Source organism: Mesoplodon bidens, assembly GCF_964165515.1.
Source record: "Mesoplodon bidens genome assembly, chromosome: 15".
Taxonomy (NCBI): domain Eukaryota; kingdom Metazoa; phylum Chordata; class Mammalia; order Artiodactyla; family Ziphiidae; genus Mesoplodon; species Mesoplodon bidens.
The window spans coordinates 35127866-35152530 of record NC_138171.1 but is presented as its reverse complement, the minus strand read 5'-3'; the positions used below and the strand labels follow the sequence as shown (position 1 = coordinate 35152530).

At 46.8% G+C, this 24665-nt stretch overlaps 1 protein-coding gene across 1 annotated transcript; it reads right to left on the bottom strand.

Moving 5' to 3' along the window:
- Positions 1 to 498: 498 nt before the first annotated feature.
- PILRA (paired immunoglobin like type 2 receptor alpha) lies at positions 499 to 23136 on the bottom strand. Its single transcript, XM_081255620.1, has 7 exons — positions 22858 to 23136; positions 22156 to 22545; positions 5160 to 5381; positions 2438 to 2468; positions 1353 to 1402; positions 1094 to 1125; positions 499 to 921 (listed from the first exon to the last, which is right to left on the bottom strand). Exons 1-7 carry the CDS (start codon positions 22910 to 22912, stop codon positions 799 to 801), a joined length of 903 nt encoding a protein of 300 aa, XP_081111746.1. The 5' UTR covers positions 22913 to 23136; the 3' UTR covers positions 499 to 798.
- Between the last annotated feature and the right edge of the window lie 1529 nt (positions 23137 to 24665).

Here is a 24665-nt window from a genome sequence, read left to right as displayed (position 1 = left end):
GCAGTTTATGTTAATAAACCAGGTTACTGGTTTAGTTGGTTTGGTTCGTCTCAACCACTTGCTTTCTTTTGCCTTCTCTCCCTCCTCCTCCATGTCACTGTGGCACATCATGCTTTCTGGTGGGAGGCCTGTCAGTATAGGGATCTGGGAAGGCGATGACACCTGAGTCCTAGGAGAATGACACTGAGAAGGGCAGGTCTGGGTTGAAATCCTGCCTCAGCCACTTACTAGCTACATGGCCTTAGGAAAAGCACTGTAACCATTCTGAGTCTTGTTATCCTGCCTCAGATGGTACATCCAGTGCCATATAGGGTGATGATGCTGAAATTAGGTGATGCACGTAAGGCACTGACACAATACATGCTAGTTATCTTCCTAAGGAAAGCAGAATGGTTAAAGTTGGGGGACAAACCTTTGCTTCCAGACTGACTACCAGTGTTTGGGGATTTATTGATCCCTGGCCTGAGGCGGTCACTGAACAAAGGTACTAGGGGAGGGATCTTGGGTGTGAGCTATCTATTATGGTTAATATATGGCAAGAAGGACAGAAGTGGAAGGTGATGTCAGCTTTCTCCTTACATGCATTCAGCCAAATTGTACAGGGACTTTTATTTTTGTGGTCAAGGGCTAGGAAGTTGAAGAGGGATCTGGAGCAGGTGGCTGTGTGTCTCTCAGGTCCTTGGTGGCCTTCAACACCTGCTGGCTTCTGAGTCATCTGTGTCTGTCCAGGGTGATTATGAGAAACTGAGATCCCTGTGTGCAGCTGACTCTAAGCAGGTCCTCACTCAGTCCCACTCCTTAGGCCTTTAAGACAGAGTATAGGGTCTCTTCCTGGGGGCCCTCTTGGGGAGGTGGGTGGGGAGGCGCTGCTGGTGAGGTCAAGCTGGAGAGGGCGAGGGAGGCATACAAGATGCCGTCATCCTGGGGGAGAATGGAAAGGGGAGGGTGTTAGGCAGCAGAGGGGGAGCTGTCCCTTCTCAGAGCCGCAGTCCCACAGCTGATGCCCTGCCGAAACCACAGTCCCCCTGTTCTTCCACCCCACCTTCTCCAAACTTCCCTTTAATTCTTTCAGGCCCTAATCTGAGCTGCTTACCTTGGTGTCCAGCTTGGGGCCTGTATGTTGTCCTAGAAAAAATCAAGATGTGCCAGGGTTAGGTGGCCTGGCAGCAAGGGTAGAGAAGTGGGCAGGGGGCTCCAGTAGTGAGGTCATCTTTAGGTCAGGAACAGGGTCTGGGGGAGGGTGGGTGAGGCGGGGGAGAGAGGAGGATGCTGAGGGCACGTGTGTAGGGAGGGGGTGTGTGGGGGGAAGGACGGCCCAGGTGGAGAGCGGGGATGATGGCGGCAGGACCTACCTTTATTCCCAATGTTCTCGTATTTCTCCTCCGGGTTTTGGAAGGATCCCCTGTGTGGGAACAGGAGGGGGGCGATGTGTCAGAGGCTGGGCAGAAAAGAGTTACCACCTGCATCGGACTGGTTCTCTTGGTGGGGGTTCTGTGACCTGCCTGGACACACTCGGAAGATGAAGGCAGAGGATTGAGGCTCTCAGAAGGAGGCCGCCTGGACGGGGCTGAGGGGTCATTTGCGGTGTAGCCCTGTCCCTGAGTGCTGACTGAGGTGGATTGTTCTGGAGAAGCGGCTTTACTGCAGGGGCACAGGGAGGAGAAGCAGGAGGGGGAGCTTCTGTTCGCTCTGCCGCAGCACCTCAGTTAAAACTGGAGCCTGAGAATCAGGAAGCTAATCTCAGGTCCCCTGGGCGGTGCTCAGGCCTTGGTCCCTAGAGGAGATGCCATCGCCATGGGGAGGGGTCCGAGGAGGGCAGCTGTCAAGAGTCAGGAGGGAGAGAAAAGAGGGAGGGGCTGAGAGAAGGAAAAGCCTGGAAGTGGAAGGAAAGATGGAGAAAGGAAAGAGGTGGGCCATGAGGAGGGTAAGAGCTCAGGAAAGGAAGAGGAGCTGGGGCCCGAGGAGAGGGAGCCAGGCTGGAAGCCAGGAGGGAAGTTGCTCTGAGAAAAGACAGAGGGCGGAGCAGCTGGAAGTCCCGCGTCACAGGGGAAAAGGACAGATTGGATGAGGGGCAAGAAAGAGGACAGAACGTGGAGGTGGTAGGTGTGTTCAGGAAGGATGAGGTGGAGAGAAACCAGGATGAACAGAGGAAAAGACTGAGAACTGGGGATGAAGGAGGAAAGAGGCAGCCAGAGAAAGACAAAGGGAGATGTTCTGGGAAAGAATCAGAGAAAGTGCTGGTCCACTGTTCTTGATTTTTTAAAGAGCTGGAGCCTCGGGAAGTGAAGAGCCTGGCCTGTTAGGGGACTTGGGAGGGTGTGGATGGAGAGTCCAGGAGGGGAGGGGCTGTGAAAGGCTCCCCAGTGCTGTTCCCAGAAGGAAACTTCCTGCTTCACAAAACAGCACCCCCCTCCCCCCTTGGAGGAGAAGCGCTCACCTGGCTGGGGTTCTGGCTTTAGTCTGCAGACCTGTAGGGGGACCAACAGTGTGTCAATGTGTCATCCATGGAGGCCTGTCTCCTGCCTGCCTTCTCTGCCCTGTCCCACTGTGAGCTCATCCTTGGAGAGACCAGAGCAGCGAAGCAGCTCGGCTGAAACCCACCTGAGAAGGGCCCGGGACTCTGAGCCTGCACCCAGCAGGCACCCTGAGGCTGCCCACTCCTGTCCTGCCTTGTCCTCAACACACATCAGGAGAGCAGCTCTTCCCTGCACCCTGCACCCCTTCACCTTCTGAACACATTGGACTTGCCCACTTCCCCCAACTCCAGTGACCTCTGCTCCACTCAGCCACACCATGGGCCTTTTTTTTTTTTTTTAAATCACTGGAGCTGAGACCTCTGACCTGGTAAATGCTAGTATCATTGTTATGCTACTACTGTCTTTCCTTCCAGCTCTCTTTTGTCATCATCCCTCTGTACCTGTGCTTAACCTCACTAACTCTTGTCTCTTGATGATCCACTTTCTTTCAGGTTATCCAGGCTCCCTGCTGAGTCCTCTCCTCTCCATCTCTGCCCCCTCACTCGCTCCTTGACCTCCTGTGTTCCCCTGTCCTTCTGCCACACTTGCTGACACATCTTCAATCCTGGATGTGTCCTAAGGCAGGGAATGCTATTTGCTTATCCCAATATCCATTTGCTTCTTCTTATTCAGTTACAGAACCTTGATTTTATTTGGAGTGGCAGTGTGCCCCCCTACAGATAGATATGGGACCTATGACTAAATATAGCCAGTGAGATATAAGGGGAAGTTGTAGGTAGGACTTTCAGGAAGGCTCTTTAAAAGGAGGACAGAGAGCTGGGTCATAGTCTTTTTGTCCTTTCCTCCTACATCCTGTTTCCTGTTTAGATTCACAAATAATGCCTGGAGTCCTAGCAGCCATCTTGCACCTTAAAGCAGCCTTCAGGATAGAAGTCAGTATCCAGGACAGTGAGCAGAAAGGTAGGAGCCTGAGTACCTAAGGACGGTGTCCTCTGCTTTCTGGCTCCAGATCCTTTTAGATGAGGAAAAAAGAAACCCTCTGTGTTACTTAACCCACCGTTACTTCTGTTCTCTGATGCTAGCAGCTGAACACAACTTTTTTTCTTTGGCTGTGGCACGGCTTGCGGGATCTTAGTTCCCCAACCAGAAATCGAACCCAGGCCCTCAGCAGTGAAAGTACAGGGTCCAACCACTGGACTGCCAGGGAATTCCCTGAACACAACTTTTTTTTTTTTTTTTTTAAATAAATTTCTTTATTTTTGGCTGTGTTGGGCCTTTGTTGCTGCATGTGAGCTTTCTCTAGTTGTGGTGAGCAGGGGCCACTCCTCGTTGTGGTGCGCGGGCTTCTCACTGCAGTGGCTTCTCTCGTTGTGGAGCATGAGCTCCAGGCGCCCGGGCTTCAGTAGTTGTGGCCTGCGGGCTCAGTAGTTGTGGCCCGTGGGCTCTAGAGCGCAGGCCCAGTAGTTGTGGCGCACGGGCTTAGTTGCTCCACGGCACGTGGGATCTTCCTGGACCAGGGCTCGAACCCGAGTCCCCTGCATTGGCAGGCGGACTCCCAACCACTACACCACCAGGGAAGCCCCTGAACACAACTTTTAATCAGCAATTCCTAAAGGTTTCTAAACCTGCATGGTTGAATACTGCTGAAAAAAAACATAGTCATGTGCCATGATGCTTGTACAGATTTATGGCTTCTCATCTGAGTTGACCCTCAAATACCATCTTGCATTTCCTCAGTGACTATGTCACATTTTCGCTACATCTTGAACGTTCATCCTCACTCTCAGGACACAACCACTGTGGTTTTTGCTCTGCAGAGCTAAAATAACAATTTTAGAGTGACCCCAGCCTGGCCCACCTCTGGCCCTTCCACTGCAGACTCTGTATCTGCAAGGCCAAGCTGAGGTTGCCACTTTGCTTTATCACATTGCTGCTGGGATCAGAGGCTCTGGGGTGTGATTTCCAAGGTCTCCTTCTCTCATCTTCTGCCTCCTCCACAGCTGTGAGCTACTTAGAGTTCCCAGCATGGTTTCCTTCCCCTGGAAGGACAGTGACCTCTACAGCACCCTCACCACCTGGCTAATTCTTTTTCATTCTTTGAGACTTCTTGCAGGCGTCACTTCCTCTGGGAAGTCCTCCTTGATTACCCCTCCTTCCTCCCAACCTACCATAGCTCTTTGCAAATGAGGCCATTAGCCCTTGAGGCAACTGTCTTCCCCATATCCTCCTATCCCCCAGTTCCTTGAAAGCAGGGCCTGTGCTTTATTTACTTTTGCATCTCCAATTATAACCCAGACCCTGGAAAATGGGTGTCCAACCAGTGCTTGCTGAGTGGAGCCACCTTCCTGTCTCTTCTGTTCTCTCCTTACATTTCCCAGGGCAGACCCTCCCTACCCTTGCACCAAAAGGTGAGGACAAATGAGAAATGATTAAGTCAAATGAAAAGAACTGGAAACGATCAGATTTGTGGAGAGGGATTGGTCTTGAGCGGTGGTTCCCAAACTTGACACACAAATACCACCTGAGGAGACCATTAAAAATGCAGATTCCCAAGCTCAGATCTCAAGCCCAGCAGGGATCTGCATTTTTAATGGGCACCTATGGTCATTCAGATGCAGGAGCGTTCTGAGAAACACCCAGCTGGGAATTCTGGGTAGAGATTGGGGGTCCCAGACCACTTACCTTTGATTCTCTTCCACCTGAGGTACACAATCAGTCCCACAATTGCAGTTATGAGCACAGCGCTGGCCAGTGCCAACCCAACTGTAGCTTCAGTACTCAAGGGCCAAGACCATGCACTCCTTTTGCCCTCTGGGACCCTGAGGCCAGATGTGGTGGTGATGGTGGTGGTGGGGCCTTGAATGGTTGTCTTGGTGGTTGTAGGGCCTTGATTTGTCTTGGTTGCTGGGAAGACATGAGAAATACGCAAATTCTTCACTAAAGGGCTGGAGGTATCTGGGTGAAGCTGTCACATTTTGTTCCCTAGTTTGGGGAATGTGGGGGTGTGGGGAGCAAGTCTCTGAAGCTCTCCCACAGGGAGGGGAGTAACAAGGGCAGATGCTGGAAGCTCTGAATCCTCATCACTCTGTTTTTTTTTTTTTTTTTTTTCCGGTACGCGGGCCTCTCACTGTTGTGGCCTCTCCCGTTGCGGAGCACAGGCTCCGGACGCGCAGGCTCAGCGGCCATGGCCCACGGGCCCAGCCGCTCCACGGCACGTGGGATCCTCCCGGACCGGGGCACGAACCCGTGTCCCCTGCATCGGCAGGCGGACTCTCAACCACTGCGCCACCAGGAGAGTCCCCATCACTCTGTTTAAATCCTGACCCTACCACTGACCAGTGCTGTGATCTCAGAACCTCATTTCATCACCTACAAATAGGGACAACTAAGTCACAGGATCAAAAAAAAAATTATTGTGGTAAAATATATGTAACACAGATTTACCATTTTAACCATATTTAAGTGTATAGTTCAGTGACATCAAGTGTATTCACATTATCATGCAACCATCACCACCATCCATCTTCCGAAAATTTTCATCTTTCCAAACTGAAACTCTGTCCCCATTAAACACCAACTCCCTATTCCCCCTTTCCCCAGCCCCTGGCACTCACCATTCTACTTTCTGACCCTAAGCATTTGACTACTCTAGGTACCTCATAGAAGTGGATTCAAACAGTATTTGTCATTTTACATGATTGTCTTAATATGTGAGAAAACATCTGTAAAGCACCTAATGTATATTGGAAATATATTATTACGGTTAAATTAATATGTACTGAACTTTAGTTCCTACACACAGATTGTGTCTTTGTAGATGTTTAAGGCACCATTAAAAAATTGACATAATACTAAGCCACATACAGAAAATCCAACTGCATTAAAATCTTCAGGTTAGTGTGGACTGAATTTTCTGTCTGCTTGTAGAAATTAATAATAAAAGTGTGAATCCCATCACTCAGTTGAGATAAAAAATTTTAAGTTCTTAGTCAAAGAAATATATGTAATGGCATGCTATTTAGAAAATAAAAACAAGAGCAAGGTGTATTTTTTAAAAACTCCTGGAATATGACTAAACCACACTCTAAGCTAAATTCATAGTATTAAATGCTGTAATTATTTAAAATGGGAAGAAATTTTAAAAATGAATGAAAAGTCAATTTCCAAAGAAAAAAATTACCAAACAGAGAGGAGCCAGCTCTAAGGAAACTCATAGTTTGAAAGTAATGAAAACCTGTGTTGGAATAAACGTTTTTATGAAACAGAACAGCAGAAGGAGTAACAAATACAGGAAGTGGTTAGAGAAAAAACAAACAAGAAGACAGGTAAGACTCCTGCAAATCTAACAACCACAAAGAGTCTGTTGAAATCATGAGTGAGTGTGTGCTCAATCATAGGCTGATAATTTTAAAAAATTTCTGTGAAATTGATGATTTTCTGAGACAAATAATAATTTGTGTGTGTGTGTGTGTGGTACGCGGGCCTCCCACTGTTGTGGCCTCTCCTGTTGTGGAGCACAGGCTCCGGATGCGCAGGCTCAGCAGCCATGGCTCACGGGCCTAGCCGCTCCGTGGAATGTGGGATCTTCCCAGACCGGGGCACGAACCCGTGTCCCCTGCATCGGCAGGCGGACTCTCAACCACTGCGCCACCAGGGAAGCCCCAAATAATAATTTTTAAAAATGGATTTAAGAGGGACTTCCCTGGTGGCGCAGTGGTTAAGAATCCACCTGCCAATGTAGGGGACACGGGCCCAAGTCCTGGTCTGGGAAGATCCCACAGGCCACGGGGCAACTAAGCCTGTGCGCCCCAACTACTGAAGCCTGCGTGCCTAGAGCACGTGCTCCACAATAAGAGAAGCCACCACAATGAGAAGCCCGCACATTGCAACGAAGAGTAGCCCCTGCTCACCGCAACTAGAGGAAAAGCCCGTGCGCAGCAACGAAGACCCAACACAGCCCAAAATAAATAAATAAAATAAATTTTAAAAATTTATTTTAAAAATGGGTTTAAGAAATAGTAAACTTTAACTTATGGGTAGACAAAGAAGAAATTGAGAACACTATTAAAGAACTACCTTTTGGGCTTCCCTGGTGGCGCAGTGGTTGAGAGTCTGCCTGCCGATGCAGGGGATGCAGGTTCGTGCCCTGGATCGGGAGGATCCCACATGCCGCGGAGCGGCTGGGCCTGTGAGCCATGGCCGCTGAGCCTGTGCGTCTGGAGCTTGTGCTCCGCAGCGGGAGAAGGCCACAACAGTGAGAGGCCCGTGTACTGAAGAAAAAAAAAAAAAAAAAAAAAAAAAAAAAAAAAGAACTACCTTTTGTAAAGATTTCAAGCTCAGGAGATTTAATGGGAAAATTCTTGTGAAAATTTAAGGAACAGATAATTCCCAGATAGATCATTCTAGAACAGAAAAATATGGAAAACTATGCAATTCTAATTCATTTCATAAAAAGATAACCCTGATGCTAATATCCATTCATAATTTTTAGAAATGTAGATTAAAAGAATAAAAGGCTGTTTTTGTTTTTGCGTTTAACTGACCTGAGTGGGGGAAAATACCCAGTATTGACACAATGGGACACAATTGACACAAAGGCACAACTTTTGGGAATGCATTTCAGAATATCTATCAAAATGTAAAATGTGTGTGCATGCCCTTAGACCCAGTGATTTCTGTGCTAGGAAATTATCCTATGGAAATGCTGGTACAAGTGTTCAAAGGCCTGTGTTTAAGGGTATTCTCTGCAACTTTGTGATATGACAACAACCTAAATGTCTCTAAATATGAGAGACCCATTGCTACAGTGGGAGACCATGCAGCCATTTAAAAAGATAGGTGTAGGGGGTGCCCTCAAGATGGTGGAGAAGTAAGATGTGGAGATCACCTTTCTCCCCACAAATACATCAAAACTACATCTGCATGTGGAACAACTCCTACAGAACACCTACTGAATGCTGGCAGAACACCTCAGTCTTCCCAAAAGGCAAGAAACTCCCCACGTACCTGGGTAGGGCAAAAGAAAAAAGGAAAAACAGAGACAAAAGAATAGGGACCGGACCTGCACCTCTGGGAGGGAGCTGTGAAGGAGGAAAAGTTTCCACATACTAGGAAGCCCCTTCACTGGCGGAGACGGGGGTGGGGGTGGGGGCGGGGGGGGAAGCTTTGGAGCCATGGAGGAGAATGCAGCAACAGGGATGCAGAGGGCAAAGTGGAGAGATTCCCACACAGAGGGTCGGTGCTGACCAGCACTCACCAGCCTAAGAGGCTCATCTGCTCACCCGCCAGGACAGGCGGGGGCTGGGAGCTGAGGCTCGGGCCTCGGAGGTCAGATCCCAGGTAGAGGACTGGCGTTGGCTGCATGAACACAGCCTGAAGGTGGCTAGCGCACCACAGCTAGCCGGGAGGGAGCCTGGGAAAAAGTCTGGACCTGCCTAAGAGGCAAGAGACCATTTTTCGGGGTGTGTAAAGAGAGGGGATTCAGAGCACCGCCTAAATGAGCTCCAGAGATGGGCGCGAGCCACGGCTATCAGCGCAGACCCCAGAGACAGGCATGAAATGCTGAGGCTGCTGCTGCAGCCACCAAGAAGCCTGTGTGCAGGCACAGGTCACTATCCACACCCCCCGGGAGCCTGTGCAGCCTGCCAGTGCCAGGGTCCCGTGATCCAGGGATAGCTTCCCTGGGAGAACACATGGCACACCTCAGGCTGTTGCAATGTCATGCTAACCTCTGCTGCCGCAGGCTCACCCTGCATTCTGTACCACTCCCTCCCCCCTGGCCTGAGTGAGCCAGAGGCCCCTTATCAGCCGCTCCTTTAACCCTGTCCTGTCTGGGTGGGGAACAGATGCCCTCAGGCGACCTACACACAGAGGCAGGGCCAAATCCAAAGCTGAACGCAGGAGCTGTGTGAACAAAGAAGAGAAAGGGAAGTTTCTCCCAGCAGCCTCAGGAGCAGCAGATTAAATCTCCACAATCAACCTGATGTACCCTGTATCTGTGGAATACCTGAATAGACAACGAATCATCCCAAAATTGAGGCAGTGGACTTTGGGAGCAACTGTAGACTTGGTGTTTGCTTGCTGCATCTAATTTGTTTCTGGTTTTATGTTTATCTTAATTTATTATTTAGAGCTTATTATCATTGGTAGATTTGTTTATTGTCTTGGTTGCTCTCTTCCTTTTTTTATTTTATATATATATAAATATTTTTTCCTTTTTCTCTTTTTGTGAGTGTGTATGTGTATGCTTCTTTGTGTGATTTTGTTTGTATAACTTTGCTTTTGTCATTTGTCCTAGGGTTCTGACTGTCCATTTTGTGTGTGGGGGTTCTTTTTTTTTTATTTTTTAGTATAGTGTTTAGTGCTTTTATCATTGGTGGATTTGTTTTTTGGTTTGGTTGCTCTCTTCTTTCTTTCTTTCTTTTTTTAATTTTTTTTTTTTTTTTTAAAAAGAAAGTTTTTATCAGAGGCAAACCAAGAGAACCACAATAGTTTAAGATATTCCAATAGCCATTTTAAATTGTTCACTAGAGTGTTTCTGCTGCCAGAGCAGAAAAATCTGCCAGTCTGGTAGAGTTTGCCAGAAGTTGATACAACAAAAATAACATTCAAGGATACAAATGATCAATAGGACTTAAAATAGACTTATAAACTGTATCGGTATTACAGCATTAAGATATATGTACACACACATAAAGTTCTTGACCATCTCCATTAATCCAATTTCAGCCATTTTAGAACTTTAAAAACATACATCTATGTATTCAAAACAAGTAAAAAATAGGGACTTCCTGGTGGTCCAGTGGTTAAGACTCCATGTTCCCAATGCAGGGGGGCATGGGTTTGATCCCTAGTCGGGGAAGATCCTGCATGCCTTGCAGTGTGGACTAAAAAAAAAAAAAGAAAAAAAAAAGTAAAAAGTACTGAAAATGGTTATCTAGTCACACCAACACTTTTACAGTCTTTTTTTTTAATTTAATTTTATTTTTGGCTGCATTAGGTCTTCGTGGGTCTTCGTTGCTGTGCGCGGGCTTCAGTAGTTGTGGCTCTCAGGCTCTAGAGCACCGGCTCAGTAGTAGTGGCACACAGGCGGCTTAGTTGCTCCACGGCATGTGGGATCTTCCCGGACCAGGGCTTGAACTCATGTCCCCTGCATTGGCAAGAGGATTCTAAGCCACTGCACCACCAAGGAAGCCCAACACTTTACAATCATTAAGGCTATTTTCACAGACATAAACTATTCACCAAGAACATATGTAGAAATTGCCTTTAACTAAATATTATTCTATTTAGTGTACTGCTCATTTTTTTAAAAACTACAACTGTTAAAAAATGTTGATGCATCTTAAATATTTGTGCTAAAAAAGTTACCAGAAACAAAATACTAAAACCATTTTTGACTTGGTAATGCATTATCCCATTTATCTTTAGCTAAATGTAAAATTAGTTTTTATTACCTGAGCACAACATTAATACAGAGAAAAGGGAAAGGGAACCCCCAGGATTCAAACTTTGCCAGACAATCCAACAAACAGAAGTTAAATGTACTCATTTTAAATGTTAGCTTTTACCTTTAACATAACTACTCAGTGCTTACTCAGCATATTATATTTGCAAATAAAATTGACTTTGGTAGTATTTTCTCACAAGTCATTAATTACACAAAGCTTATCTTGCTCCCATAAATAGTCAATCTTCTATCTTTCCCCTCAAATGCTCTTTCCAACTACTGGACCTTTAGCAGGTCAGTAAGATGAATGGCAAGATAGCAATGCTTTATGTGACCCACTAAGCAAGCAGTTAAGACACCCATAAAGAGAAGATGAGGAACTATGAATCTATGAAAAAGGCAGCTCTCACTAAAGCTACCAACCATTGAAATCTGGTATTATCCAACGACTAAAAAGTTCCTTTGGTTTTTAAGTAAAAATAAAAGACACATTTTTCATTTTCACTGAGAATTTTATTGAACAACGTATTTACCATTTTGTTCCACTACCTTGTGCCATTTTTCAGGCAACTCATAATTCCATCTTCCCAAAACTTTTTATCTTTTTGAGCAAAGAACTGTTCCAGGTGCCTTTTACAGTCTTCCCGGGAATTGAAATTTTTTTCTGTTAAGAGAATTTTGTAAAAACCAAAATAAATGGAAATCCGAAAGTGCAATGTCTGGTGAATACGGCCGATGAATCAGAACTTCCCAGCCAAGATATAACAGTTTTTGCCTGGTCATCAAAGAAACGTGCGGTCTTGCGGTATCCTGATGGAAGACTATGCATTTTCTGTTGACTAATTCCGGACGCTTTTCGTCAAGTGCTGCTTTCAGTTGGTCTAACTGGGAGCAGTATTTATTGGAATTAATCGTTTTGTTTTCCAGAAGGAGCTCATAATAGAGGACTCCCTTCCAATTTCACCATATACACATCACCTTCTTTGGATGAAGACCGGCCTTTGGTGTGGTTGGTGGTGGTTCATTTCGCTTGCCCCACGATCTCTTCTGTTCCACATTATTGTACAGTATCCACTTTTCATCACCCGTCACAATTTGTTTTAAAAATGGATTGATTTTGTTACGTTTAAGTAGAGAATCGCATGTGGAAATATGGTCAAGAAGGTTTTGTTTTCTTTCCTGCTTAACTCGGGGGTCCCCAACCCCCAGGCCGCGGACTGGTACCAGTGAGCAGCCTGTTAGGAACCAGGCCGCACAGCAGGAGGTGAGCGGCAGGCAAGCTAGTGAAGCTTCATCTGCCGCTCTCCATCGCTCCCCATTGCCCACATTACAGCCTGAACTATCCCCGCTGCCGCACCCCACCCCCCACCCTTGTCCATCTGTGGAAAAATTGTCTTCCACGAAACCGGTCCCTGGTGCCAAAAAGGTTGGGGACCGCTGGCTTAACTTACGTGGAACCCAAACATCAAAGCGATTGACATAACCAAGCTGGTACAAATGATTTTCAACGCTTGATCTGGGTATTTTGAGTATGTCGGCTATCTCCGCGTGGTATAATGTTGATGGTTCTCAGTGAATGTCTCAATTTGATCGCTATCAACTTCAACTGGTCTACCAGACTGTGGAGCATCGTCCAGCAAGAAATCTCCAGCATGAAACTTCGCAAACCACCTTTGACATGTTCGATCAGTCACAGCACCTTCTCCACACACTGCACAAATCTTTTTTTGCATTTCAGTTGCATTTTTACTTTTCTTGAAATAATAAAGCATAATATGCTGAAAATGTTGCTTTTTTTTTCCATCTTCAATATTAAAATGGCCACACAAAAATTCACCAATTTTGATAAGTTTTTTTAAATGCACGCTGATATAACAGCTGTCACAATACAATCTAACAAAATTGTTTTGAATGAAGTTAAAGACAACTAAGTGCTACTAGAGCCAGCTTACAGGAAAACCGAATGAACTTTTTGGCTAACCCAAGTTTCATAAAGAAGAGGCCCATGAAAGCACAGCACTCTCTCACCCTCCTGGAATTTAGGCTTCAGGTCATGCTTCGGAGCCATCTGTAAGCAATTCGCAGCCGCCTCCTCCTTCTCCTACCTCCCCCGACTACTGCCCTCTACTTTCTATCCCACCCAACTCCGCGTCAGACGCGCCGTCAGGCACCGCCATCTCTACCTCTTTTTTTAATTTTTAATAATTTTTTTCTATTTTAATAACTTTATTTTATTTTTTTCTTCCCTTCCATCCTTCCTTCCTTCCTTCCTTCTTTCCTCTCTCTCTCTCTCTCTCTCTCTCTCTCTCTCTCTCTTTCTTTTTCTCCCTTTTCTTCTGAGCCGTGTGGTTGACACTGTCTTGGTGGTCTGGCCGGGTGTCAGGCCTGAGCCTCTGAGATGGGAGAGCTGAGTTCAGGATATTGGTCCACCAGAGACCTTCCGGTCCCACGTAATATCAAATGGTGAAAGCTCTCCCAGAGATTTCCATCTCAATGCTAAGACCCAGCTCCACTCAACGACCAGCAACCTACAATGCTGGGCATATGCCAAAACACTAGCAAGACAGGAACACAAACGCACTCATTAGCAGAGAGGCTGCCTAAAATCATAATAAGTTCACAGACTCCCCAAAACACACCACCGGACATGGTCCTGCCCACCAGAAAGACAAGATCCAGCCTCATCCACCAGAACACAGGCACCAGTCCCCTCCACCAGGAAGCCTACACAACCCACTGAACCAACCTTACCCACTGGGAGCAGACAGCAAAAACAACAAGAACTATGAACCTGCAGCCTGCAAAATGGAGACCCCAAATGCAGTAAGTTAAGCAAAATGAGAAGACAGAGAAATACACAGCAGATGAAGGAGCAAGGTAAAACCCCACCAGACCAAACAAATGAAGAGGAAATAGGCAGTCTACCTGAAAAAGAATTCAGAGTAATGATAATAAAGATGATCCAAAATCTTGGAAATAGAATGGAGAAAATACAAGAAACGTTTAACAAGGACCTAGAAGAACTAAAGAGCAAACAAACATTGATGAACAGCACAATAAATGAAATTAAAAATTCTCTAGAAGGAATTAATAGCAGAATAACTGAGGCAGAAGAACGGATAAGTGACCTGGAGGATAAAATAGTGGAGATAACTACCACAGAGCAGAATAAAGAAAAAAGAATGAAAAGAATTGAAGACAATCTCAGAGACCTCTGGGACAACATAAAATGCACCAACATTCGAATTATAGGGGTCCCAGAAGAAGAAGAGAAAAAAAAAAGGGACTGAGAAAAATATTTAAACAGATTATAGTTGAAAACTTCCCTAATATGTGAAAGGAAATAGTCAATCAAGTCCAGGAAACACAGAGAGTCCCATACAGGATAAATCCAAGGAGAAACACACCAAGACACATATTAATCAAACTATCAAAAATTAAATACAAAGAAAAAATATTAAAAGCAGCAAGGGAAAAGCAACAATTAACATACAAAGGAATCCCCATAAGTTTAATAGGTGATCTTTCAGCAGAAACTCTGCAAACCAGAAGGGAGTAGCAGGACATATTTAAAGTGATGAAAGGGAAAAGCTTTTGATTTGTCCATCGACAGATGAATGGATAAAGAAGATGTGGCACATATATACAATGGACTATTACTCAGCCATAAAAAGAAATGAAACTGAGTTATTTGTAGAGAGGTGGATGGACCTAGAGACTGTCATATAGAGTGAAGTAAGTCAGAAAGAGGAAAACAAATACTGTATGCTAACACATATATATGGAATCTAAAAAAAAAAAAAAGGTTCTGAAGAACCTAGGAGCAGGACAGGAATAAAGATGCAGACATAGAGAATGGACTGGAGGACATGGAGAGGGGGAAGGGTAAGCTGGGACTAAGTGAGAGAGTGGCATGGACATATATACACTACCAGATGTAAAACAGATAGCTAGTGGGAAGCAGCAGCATAGCACAGGGAGATCAGCTCGGTGCTTTGTGTCCACCTAGAGGGGTGGGATAGGGAGGGTGGGAGGGAGACGTGAAAGGGAGGAGATATGGGGATGTATGTATATGTATAGCTGATTCACTTTGTTATACAGCAGAAACTAACACACCATTGTAAAGCAATTATACTCCAATAAAGATGTTTTAAAAAATAAATAAATAAAAAGATAGGTGTAGATGTATATGTGTTGAAGTGGAAAGATACTTGAGGTCCATGAAGTAAACATAGCAAGCTGAAGAGCAGAAAAGTATGCAGTTTGATTCTGTTGTGTTCCATCTCTATATATCTGTAACTATATCTACATCTGTAGAGACAACATTTCTGCAGAAAGAGATAATGGCTGAGAGATAAAGTGGAGAGAGGAACTTGTTTTTCATTTGATTCCCTCTGTGTGTTTGACCATTTTTAAAACTATGCACAAGTATGTATTACCAGTACTTTTATTATTTTAAAACGTAATATTTATTTTTATATAAGTTGTATAGGCACATAATTTAAAGAATCAACAAATTCCCTACAGGTTATAAAAACAGCACCCCCTGCATAAGCCTCCTCACTCCTTTCCCACTCCCCAGATGGAACTATTTTCAGCAACTTTAGCTATTTTTTGGCATTAACCTCATATTTCTAAGTCACTGGCTTTTACTGCTATTGTTTGATCTTGTTGTTTCAGGTAGTATCTAGTCCTTCCTACTATTGAAATCCAGGATTTAGATCTCTTACACCCCCTTTTCTTTATCTTACTCAACATCTCAGCGTTTGATATTCTCCCTTTCATGAAACATGTTCTTCACGTGGCATCTGGGACACCATCTCTCTTTGTTCTTCTCCTGCCTCACTAGCAGCTCCATCTCAGTTTTCTTTGTTGATTCCTCCTTGTCTTCCCACCTGTAACCATCAGCGTTCAGTGCTGGGACCTCCTCTCTCTACACTCACTTCCCAGATAATCTCATCCTGCCCTATGGCATTAACCACCAGCCATACACAGAAAACTCCTGAACTTACACATCCAGCCATCTCTCCCCTTGCACTTGGAGTCATATATATCTCACTGCCTCCTCACACCTCCTCTTGTTTGTCTGGTAACATCTCAAATTTAAGATGTTCAAAACAGAGCTCTTCATTTCTTCTCAAACCTGTTCTTCCCTCAACTCCCCCTCTCAGTAAATGGAACCCCATCCTTCAAGATGCTCAGGCCAAAGGCCATAGAGTCATCCTTGCTTCTTTCTTTCTCTTCTCCCATCATCTGCAAATCCTGTCTGCTCTGTCTTCAGAATATAACCAGCATCTGGCAACTTCTCACCTGCCATAGCTGTCACCCTAATCAAGCCTCACCATCTCTCACCAGTCTCCCCGCTTTGACCTTGGTCATCTGTGCAGTCTTATTCTCCACACAACAGCCGGAGGGACACTTTTACAATGTAAATCCAATCACGGCGCTCCTTTGCAGGAAACCCTCACCTGCTCCCATCACTCTTGGAGTCAAAGCTCTCTCCTTGGCTTTCAAAGCCACACGAGACCTGCCTGTTCTGCCCTCACCTCCTGCCACCCTCAACCTCTTCCTCTGTTGCAGATACACTTGTCCCACCTCACGGCCTTTGCCCTTGCTGCTCCCTCTTGACTGGAACCTTCTTCTCCAGACCTCTCCCTCACTTCCTGCACATCTGTGCCTAGGCTGGATTTTTTTGCTCATTTCTTCAGATCCCTCCCCAGCTCTTCTCCACCCTGCTTGGTGCCTTTGGAGGCTGGTCTTAGTGGACTCCAGCCATGGGCTCAGGGGGAGAGGGGAGTGAGTCAGGGCATAGCCCTTGGGTCCCTCCCTGATGGGCATCGTATTAGTCAGTGTTCTCCAGAGAAACAGGAACCAACAGGATATACAGAGAGAAATAGTTTTAACATGAGGGATTGCTTCTTCAATTATGATGGCTGAGAAGTCCCACGCTCTGCCATCTGCAAGGGGGAAGGTTCAGAAAGCTGGTGGTGTCGTTCCAGTCCAAACCCAAAAGCCTGAGACTACGGGGGCAATGGTGTAAGTCCCAGTCTAATTCCAAAAGACCGAGACCACGAATTCTGATGTCTGGGTGCAGAAGAAGATGGATGTCCCAGCTCAAGTGGAGAGCAAGTTGGTCCTTCTCCTACTGTTTTGTTCCACTCAGGCCCTCAAGGGATTGTCTGGTGCCCACCATCTGCTAATCTCCTCTGGAAACGTCCTCACAGACACTCAGAAATAATGTCTTAGCAGGTATCCAATCAAGTGGACACAGAACTAACCATCACGGGCATGTGGACTCTCTCTCCCCAGAGGCCACAGCTCCTCTCTGGGTCCCTGTACCTACTTCCTTCCCTGCTTCTTAGGCCTGTGGCTGGTCCCAGGTGTCTCACTGTCCCTGACTGGTTCCCTACCCTGTGCCCCCCTTAAAACTCTCCTCAGTTACCCTGTTTGAGGAGCTGCCTCCTGCCGGGACTCTGACAATGTCCCCACGGCCTTCCCTGTTCCATCTGAATAAAGCAGCACCCCCAGCCCCTCTATCCACAGATTCTACTCCATTTTCCTGCTTTTCTCTTCTCACCACCACCTGACACACAGAATAAATTTGTTTGCTTTTTTTGTTGTATTCTCAAGCGTAAGTTCTATTGTTAAGGACATTTTCATTTTGTTTTGTCTTAACTGCTTTATCCCAGTGCCCAGATTAGGACTTGACATATAATAGGCACTCAGTCAGTACTTGTTATTTCATTTGTTAAATGAATAAATGAAATAATTTTCCCTTGGAATTTCACAACATTCAACCTCTGTCTTCCAGCTTCCTCCATTGCTACTGAGAGAGTCAAGCCACTCTGATTCCTGAATCTCTTTATGTGGCCAGTTTATTTCCTCCTTGGAAATGTATTGGATCTTCCTTTATCCCTGGTGTTTTGAAATTTCATGTTGCAGTGGCCCAGGGTTGGTTGCTTTATTTTTATCCATTTTGCTGGGTTCTTTCATTCTGGAAAATTTCTAGAGTAATTTTGTTGATAATTTCTTCCCCATGGGCTTCTTTTTTCTCTGTTTTTAAAACTCTATTATTCAGGGGTTGGAACTCTTGGACCATTTCTCAATTTTTCTTATCCTTCCTTATAATTCCTATATTAAATTTCTATGGCTGCTATGACAAATTGCCACAAACTGGGTGACTCTAAACAACAGAAGTTTACTCTCACAGATCTGGAGGCCAGAAGTCAGAAATCAAGGTGTCAGCCACGCTGCACTCACTCAGGAGGCTCTGAAGGGGAATCTGTTCCTTGCTTCTTCCAGGTTCTTGGGGCTGCTTCATTACAGTCTCTGCTTCTGTGGTCACACTGCCTTCTCTTCCAGCTGTGTCAAATCTCCCACTGCCCCTCTCTTATAAGGACACTTTTATTAGTATTTAGAGCCCACTCAGATAATCCCAGATAATCTCATCTCAAATTCCTCAACTGAATCACATCTCCAACAGTATAAGGCAGTATTCACATTATTCAGTATAAAGTTCTGGGGATTAGGATGTGGACATGACCTTTGGGGGGCTGCTGTTCACCCACTACAATATCCAAATCTTTGCATTTTTTTCTACCTTCTGAGGTATTTCCACAAACTTCATCTTTCAATTATTTATTGAGTTTTCCATCTTTGCTAGTATACCTCTAATTTCCAAGGTCTTTTTTTTTTTTGTTTCAGAAGCTCCTTTGTAAAGCACCCTTTTGTGTTATATACATGAAATTCCTTAACTTTCTGAGGATGATAGTTATTTGAAAATTTTAATCTCCTTTCATTATTTTGGATTCTTCCAGATGCCCTTTCCCCCCAGATTGTTCTGTTCTCTGCATTTCATGGGAAAAGCATTCTTTAAATGTTTAGTTCAGTCATTTTTAAAACAGCTTCTGTAGCCTCAAGCAACCTGGGCACAGCTGAGGTGAGGGTACAATCCTTCATGCAGGGGATTTGGTGCAAGGCCGAGACCCCAATCACCTTACCCCTTTGGCTCCCAGCACGCAGGAAGCTGTGTGTTTTATAGCAGAAAAGGCATGTCAGTTAGTGGGCTGTAGAGTGTGATCTGTTAGATTTCTAGATCTTTTCAGGCCCATCAGATAGATATCCCAGAGAAGAGTCTCCTAATATTCTGCCCTTGGTGGGTGGGTTGTGGGTACCAGCCTGGGTACCTGCATCCTGGGAGGCTCCCACGGGGGTCAAGTTGTTTAAGGTCTCATCAGTTCACTAAATCTCCAGATTTAAGAAATAAATCCTTGTCGCCAGTTAGGCCCCAGGGTACTCCCCACAGGCTCCTTGTGGATTATCATTTCTAGAAAGCAAATATCCACTCTTTGGCTGGGGTGGTGGGTGGGGGTATGGAGGTGTCTCTGCTTCTTAAATACATTTCAACTAGTCCTCTAGATTTCAGACCCCCTTCCACCCCCCGTTTCACGAGTACTAGGAGCTGCCATTCCTGACCCTTTAAAGGGTTTTGCAGTGTAAATCGCCTTCCTTCTGGGTGTCGCTGCTGGTGGCTTAGGGTTTAACTCCTCTGGTCTCCTGAGCCAGTTACATTAGTCTGTATGTTTCCAGCGTCCTCAGTTTTGTTTTTGTTCACCTGGATTGCAAATACTTTGTCCTTGTGGGTTTTTGTCTTAAAAAATTCCCTTTGCTGTCATTTTAGTAGATTTTGGGAGGGAGTGGAGGTAAACATGTGCATATAACCCAGCATCTTGGCCAGAATTTATGCATTACTTTTAAAATGAAACATAACAAGTATACATTTTTTAAAATGTTGCACATTAATAATAAAAGTAGAGAATAGGAAAAAGTCTTGTGAGGTATTTACATGATCTTTGGAAGAACATTACAAAGGTTTACTGAGGGATATAAAATAGGACCCGTTCCTCAGTGAGAAGATTGCACATCATACTGATTTCAGTTTCTGTCAATTGCTTTATAGGTTTAATGCAATTCTTATTTAAAAAATCAACATAAGCATTTTTCTAGGTACTTGGCAAACTTATTCTAACAGTTATGTGGAAGAATAGGCGGGCAACAATAATAAAGTTTTTGAGGAAGAAATATGTGGTTGTGATGGAAAAAGTCTTATTTAACAGTCATTGAAACATGATAAAGTTATAATAATTAAAACAGTGTCGTACTAATATAAGAAAACACAGACTAGTGAAACAGAATAGACAGACCAGAAATGGATGCTATTCTACAAAAGAACTTAAAAGCTAGGCCTATGAATCAATGGAAAAAAGAAAAAATATTCAATAAATGAAGTAAAGACAACTGATTTGTTTCTTGGCATAAAGATCAACTTAGTTCTTTATCTCACACCATATACCAAAATAAATTCTCACTATGTTGAAGAATTTTATTATGAAAAGTAATCAAATCTTACAAAAATTAGGAAAAAATATTTTCATTCCAAGTGGGATGTGGGGTTTTCGGCTTAGAAATAAAAGAGAAAAACTACAAATGAGAATATAATTAGATTTGGCTACAAAAGTAAACCGTTTGTAAAAAAAAATTAATAAGCCAATCTCAAACTTATGAGAGATGTTTGCTACAGATATTCCTTTGGTGTGATTGTTTGAATGGTGGTACTTCACTAGGATTAAAAACATTTCTTTTTATTACTTTCTTGTATCTTTTAAAAAGTAATGAGCATGACCATCCAATTAATTGAAAAAAATTAACTTATTGATGAAAAAACTCAGAGTAAGTGTGACTGAAACACAGAAATGAGAAAAAGAAGGAAGAATTAGGAAAGGAAGAAGAGGGATTTAAGGCGAGACGAAGTCCCTCAGAAAAGGCCATTTAAGGAAATATGGAGGAGGTGCAGGAAATATTAATCCAAGGCTGTCTTGCTTAATTCAGGTTGTGAGTCACTATCTATTTGCTTTAAAACGAGCATAGTGGTCAAGAAGGGGCAGTGGTTTTCCGAGGGGGAGACACGGGGAGTGTCCATCCCAGCCGGGAGCAGAAATTCATCACTGATGCTGCTTAGAATTGCCAGCACAAGTGATTATAAAAATCAAACAATTGTAGATGATTTTCAAAAAAAATAATCTACAGACAACACACCTCTTTATTGTCTGTGCCTGGGGGAGAACCCCTCACCTCTGCCCTGGAGTCAAATACACTGAGGTTCAAGTTCCAACGCCCCACTGAGTGACAGACGGAGATCTGTTACTGCAACGTGTCCATTATTAGGTTAAAAAGAGGTCAAGACACCAAGATGATGAGGTCAGTAGGTGAGGCCGAGCAGCTCATGGTTAAGGAGGGAGGCTCTGGGGTTAAACCGGGGTCAAACCCCACCTGCACCAGGAGTGACTTCGGGCAGGTGTTTGCTGTGCGAGCCTCGGTCTCCCTTCCTGTAACAGGAGGATGGCAGAAGGGCCGACTGTTACCGGGGTCGTGGGGAAGGTTAGCTGGGGTTCAGCTGGGGTGACGCTGCCAAGGTGTCCAGCCGGGACGCAGGACACAGTCAGCGGGAGCTGCCGTTACCGCTGCTGCTGCCTCGTCATGACCAGGACAGAGGAGCAAGATCAGGGTGGACAACGGGGACAGTGTGACTAGAACCACACAGGGAGAGGTGGAGGGGAGGCAAGGAGGTAAAGAGGATGGAAGCGGGGAAGAGGAGATGGGAAAGAGATGGGATGGGGGTGGGAGCGTTGAGGGCCACGTTCTGGGGAGCAGAGCAGCAGAAGGAAGGGGGAGATGGGAAACAGGTGATGGGGACACGGGACGCCTCGGGCCACCATTGGTGGCCACCACACACCTACTGTGTGTGTGGGCTGAGCTCATGGCCGTGGGGAGACAGACATGGGGTAGCCGAGCCTCCACACACGGACACATGACAAAGGGGAGGCGGCCACATCCCAAAGATGTCAAGTCACCTGGAGGACATGGGGTGAGGGCAGGGGAGGGTGCAGCCCCAGCTTGGAGCAAGAAAGGAGAAGAGCTGGGAGCCCAGAGGGCGGAGGCCTGAGGATGAGGGAGGGCGCTGGATCTGGAGGGCAGAGAGGAGGATGGGCAAGGGAGGCAGCCCAGGGCTGGGCAAGATTAAGGTGAAAAGGGGTTGAGAGAGGCCTGGGGAGGAGTAGAGGGGGCAGGGAGAGGAGTTAGAGAGAAGAGAGGAAGAGGGGGCCTGGGCCAGGCCTGGGAGACAAGACCCCAGTGGCCTCCAAGAGCCTCAGGCAGGACAGCTGGACTCACTGGGGGTGATGGTGAGTGTGGTTCCCTCGACGGACTGCCACATCCGCTTGCCTTGTCTCAGTGTGCGCACCTCCACCCGGCAGAAGTATGTAGACTCATCCTCCCTCCGCAGTTTCGAGATCTGGAGGGAGCCGTTCTTCCCACCCTTTTTCCAGTTCAGGAGGAGCCGGTCCTTGAAATCCTTATGGATGAACAGCGGGGTCGTGTTGTAGATGAACTCCCCATGGAAGTGTTTCCATCTCCAGGATAGTCTCACGTTGGGAACCTTGTCTAATTCCCAGGAGTAACAGAAGGAGAAGGGGATGTGGATGGAGCCATCCTTGGAGGCTGAGAGTTTCTTTGGTTGGTTCATCCCATAGTCAGTGTTTGGATTGGGTTCTGCCAAGTGACCTAGAGGAGAGAGGGAGAGGGAGAGACTTTGAAGGTGACCCCAGACCGTCAGCCACCCTCACCTACAGGGGGATGTGTGACAGGTGGTAGGACTGGCCCTCTGGCCTGGGTGAGCCCCTCTCCAGGCTTGGGGCGGGGAGGAGGGTGCGGGGTTGGGGGGACCCGGCACTGTGGGACCAGCTCTTTGTTTGTTGGGGGTGGGAGGCCTGGCCGGCTACCCCAGGGGACACTTCTACAGACACCCAGCCATAGCCCCTCCCCTGGGGGGGGTCCCTGCGGCCCTGGGCAGACAGGACAGTCCCGGCTTCTCACCTGCCTGCAGAGATGCCAGGGGCAGCAGCAGGGGCAACAGCAGGGGCAGACCCATGGCCTTGCCCTCCTCCTGGGATGAGAAGACAAGCAGAGCCTTCAAGGCCAGAGGGGAGGCCTGTGGAGGGGCCGCCTGTGGGGAGTCTCAGCACCAGGAGAGCGAGGACCAGGCTCCTTCAGAGGACTGAGGAGGGTAGGGGCCTTCCCCAAACCCGCCCACCCCTGCCGTGACTGGCAGTTCCTTTATCAATCTGGCTTCTTTTCCTATATTGCAAAAGGGCCTCTCTGTGGTCAGTGCAAAGGGAACCATGACCTAGGGCTCCCTGCCCTCCTCTGCACACTGAGGGGCTGGTCCTGACCTGGGCCAGCTGGGGCCTCTCCTCTCTCCCTCAGCTCCCTGCCTCTGCCACCCACTTGGCATCTCCTTAGGAGTCAGTCTCTGTGTCTCTCTGTGTGTCTCTCTCTCCTTTTCTCTGCTTCTCTGAGTGTCTCTCTCCTCCCAGAGAAAGGGGCGACAGCAGGACCAGTTCAGGCTCCTTCAGGGAGAGGTCCACGGCCCTGAGTCCCTGCCCAGCTACAGCCCCTTAGAGAGAAGGAGGAGGAGGGAGCTGCTGGTGCTCAAGCCTCAGCCCCCAGCGCAGGCACCAGGGGCACCCAGCATGCTGGTGGTCTCTCTTGGCAGGTAGGGGACACTGCAGTGCCCGCGTCAGTCTCCAGGCAGAACCAAGGCCCACCAGGCCCCTCCCACCCTGCTCTGCTCCCTGCAGTCTCTCACCCTCCCTGAGGTGAGGAGGTGAGGGTGGGCGCAGGTTCCTACCTACCCAGAGGGTGGGCCTTCTGGAGGCCACGCCTCCACCCAGGGATGCAGGACTGCATCCGCAGGGCCCTCTGTCCCCACACTCTACAAGGAGGACACCGGGGCTCAGACACGCCCTGCCCCACGCCCAGGACTCTGAGGTGGCGGGTCCAGGACTTCAACTCCAGTGTTTCTGAGCCCACAGAGCCTCCTGCTCCTCTGGATGCTTCCTCCTGGCTGCGCCACAGAATCTCTGGGCCTCACCCTGTGAGTGCAGAGCTCTGGGGGCTGAGCCCGGAGGCTGTTTTTAATAACGCTTCTCAGGGGGTTCCATCAGCACCTGTGCGACCCAGGCTCATCCAGAGCCTTCCCTGGACAGAGGGGATGAAGGTCAGAGCAGTCATGATCCATCCTGGTGACAGTCCCTGGGACCCTCTCTGATGGAGGCCCTGCCCGCCTGTGACTGGTAGTGGGTGGTGTGAGAGACTGGGGGCTGGGAACTTTGGTGGCCCCCCAGGGCTGGCTGCGATGGAGGCTCTGCTCACCCGCTCTCCAGGATGGCGTTGGCATTGGTTCACAGAATGGACCATGGGGGTGGGAGGACATGATTTGAACTTCCTTTTTCCTTTTCTCAGTTTTTTTCCCAATCCTAATAGAGTTTTTGCACAGTTCTCTCATGGCCAGCCAGGTAGTCCTGGCTTTCTCTATGTGCCTGCACTTATAGGCCACAGAGGACAGATTCTGCCCTTTCATGGAACCCTGTTGTCTGAGTCAAGCCCTAAACCTGCGTTTTCTCATTTTCAGCTTTACAACATTCTGTGGTGATGTATCCTTATGTCCATTTTACCCAGGAAGAAACTGAGGCCCAGAGCCTTAATGTCATGGAGAGTCCCAAACTCCCCCATTCCTGTTGGGGGAAGGGAGGATGAACTCCTGTCACCAATTCAGCCCAAGCGTCTTCCACAGTCTGCAGGGAGGTGACCTCACTTACTCTGGTTCCCTCCAGGTCTGGATT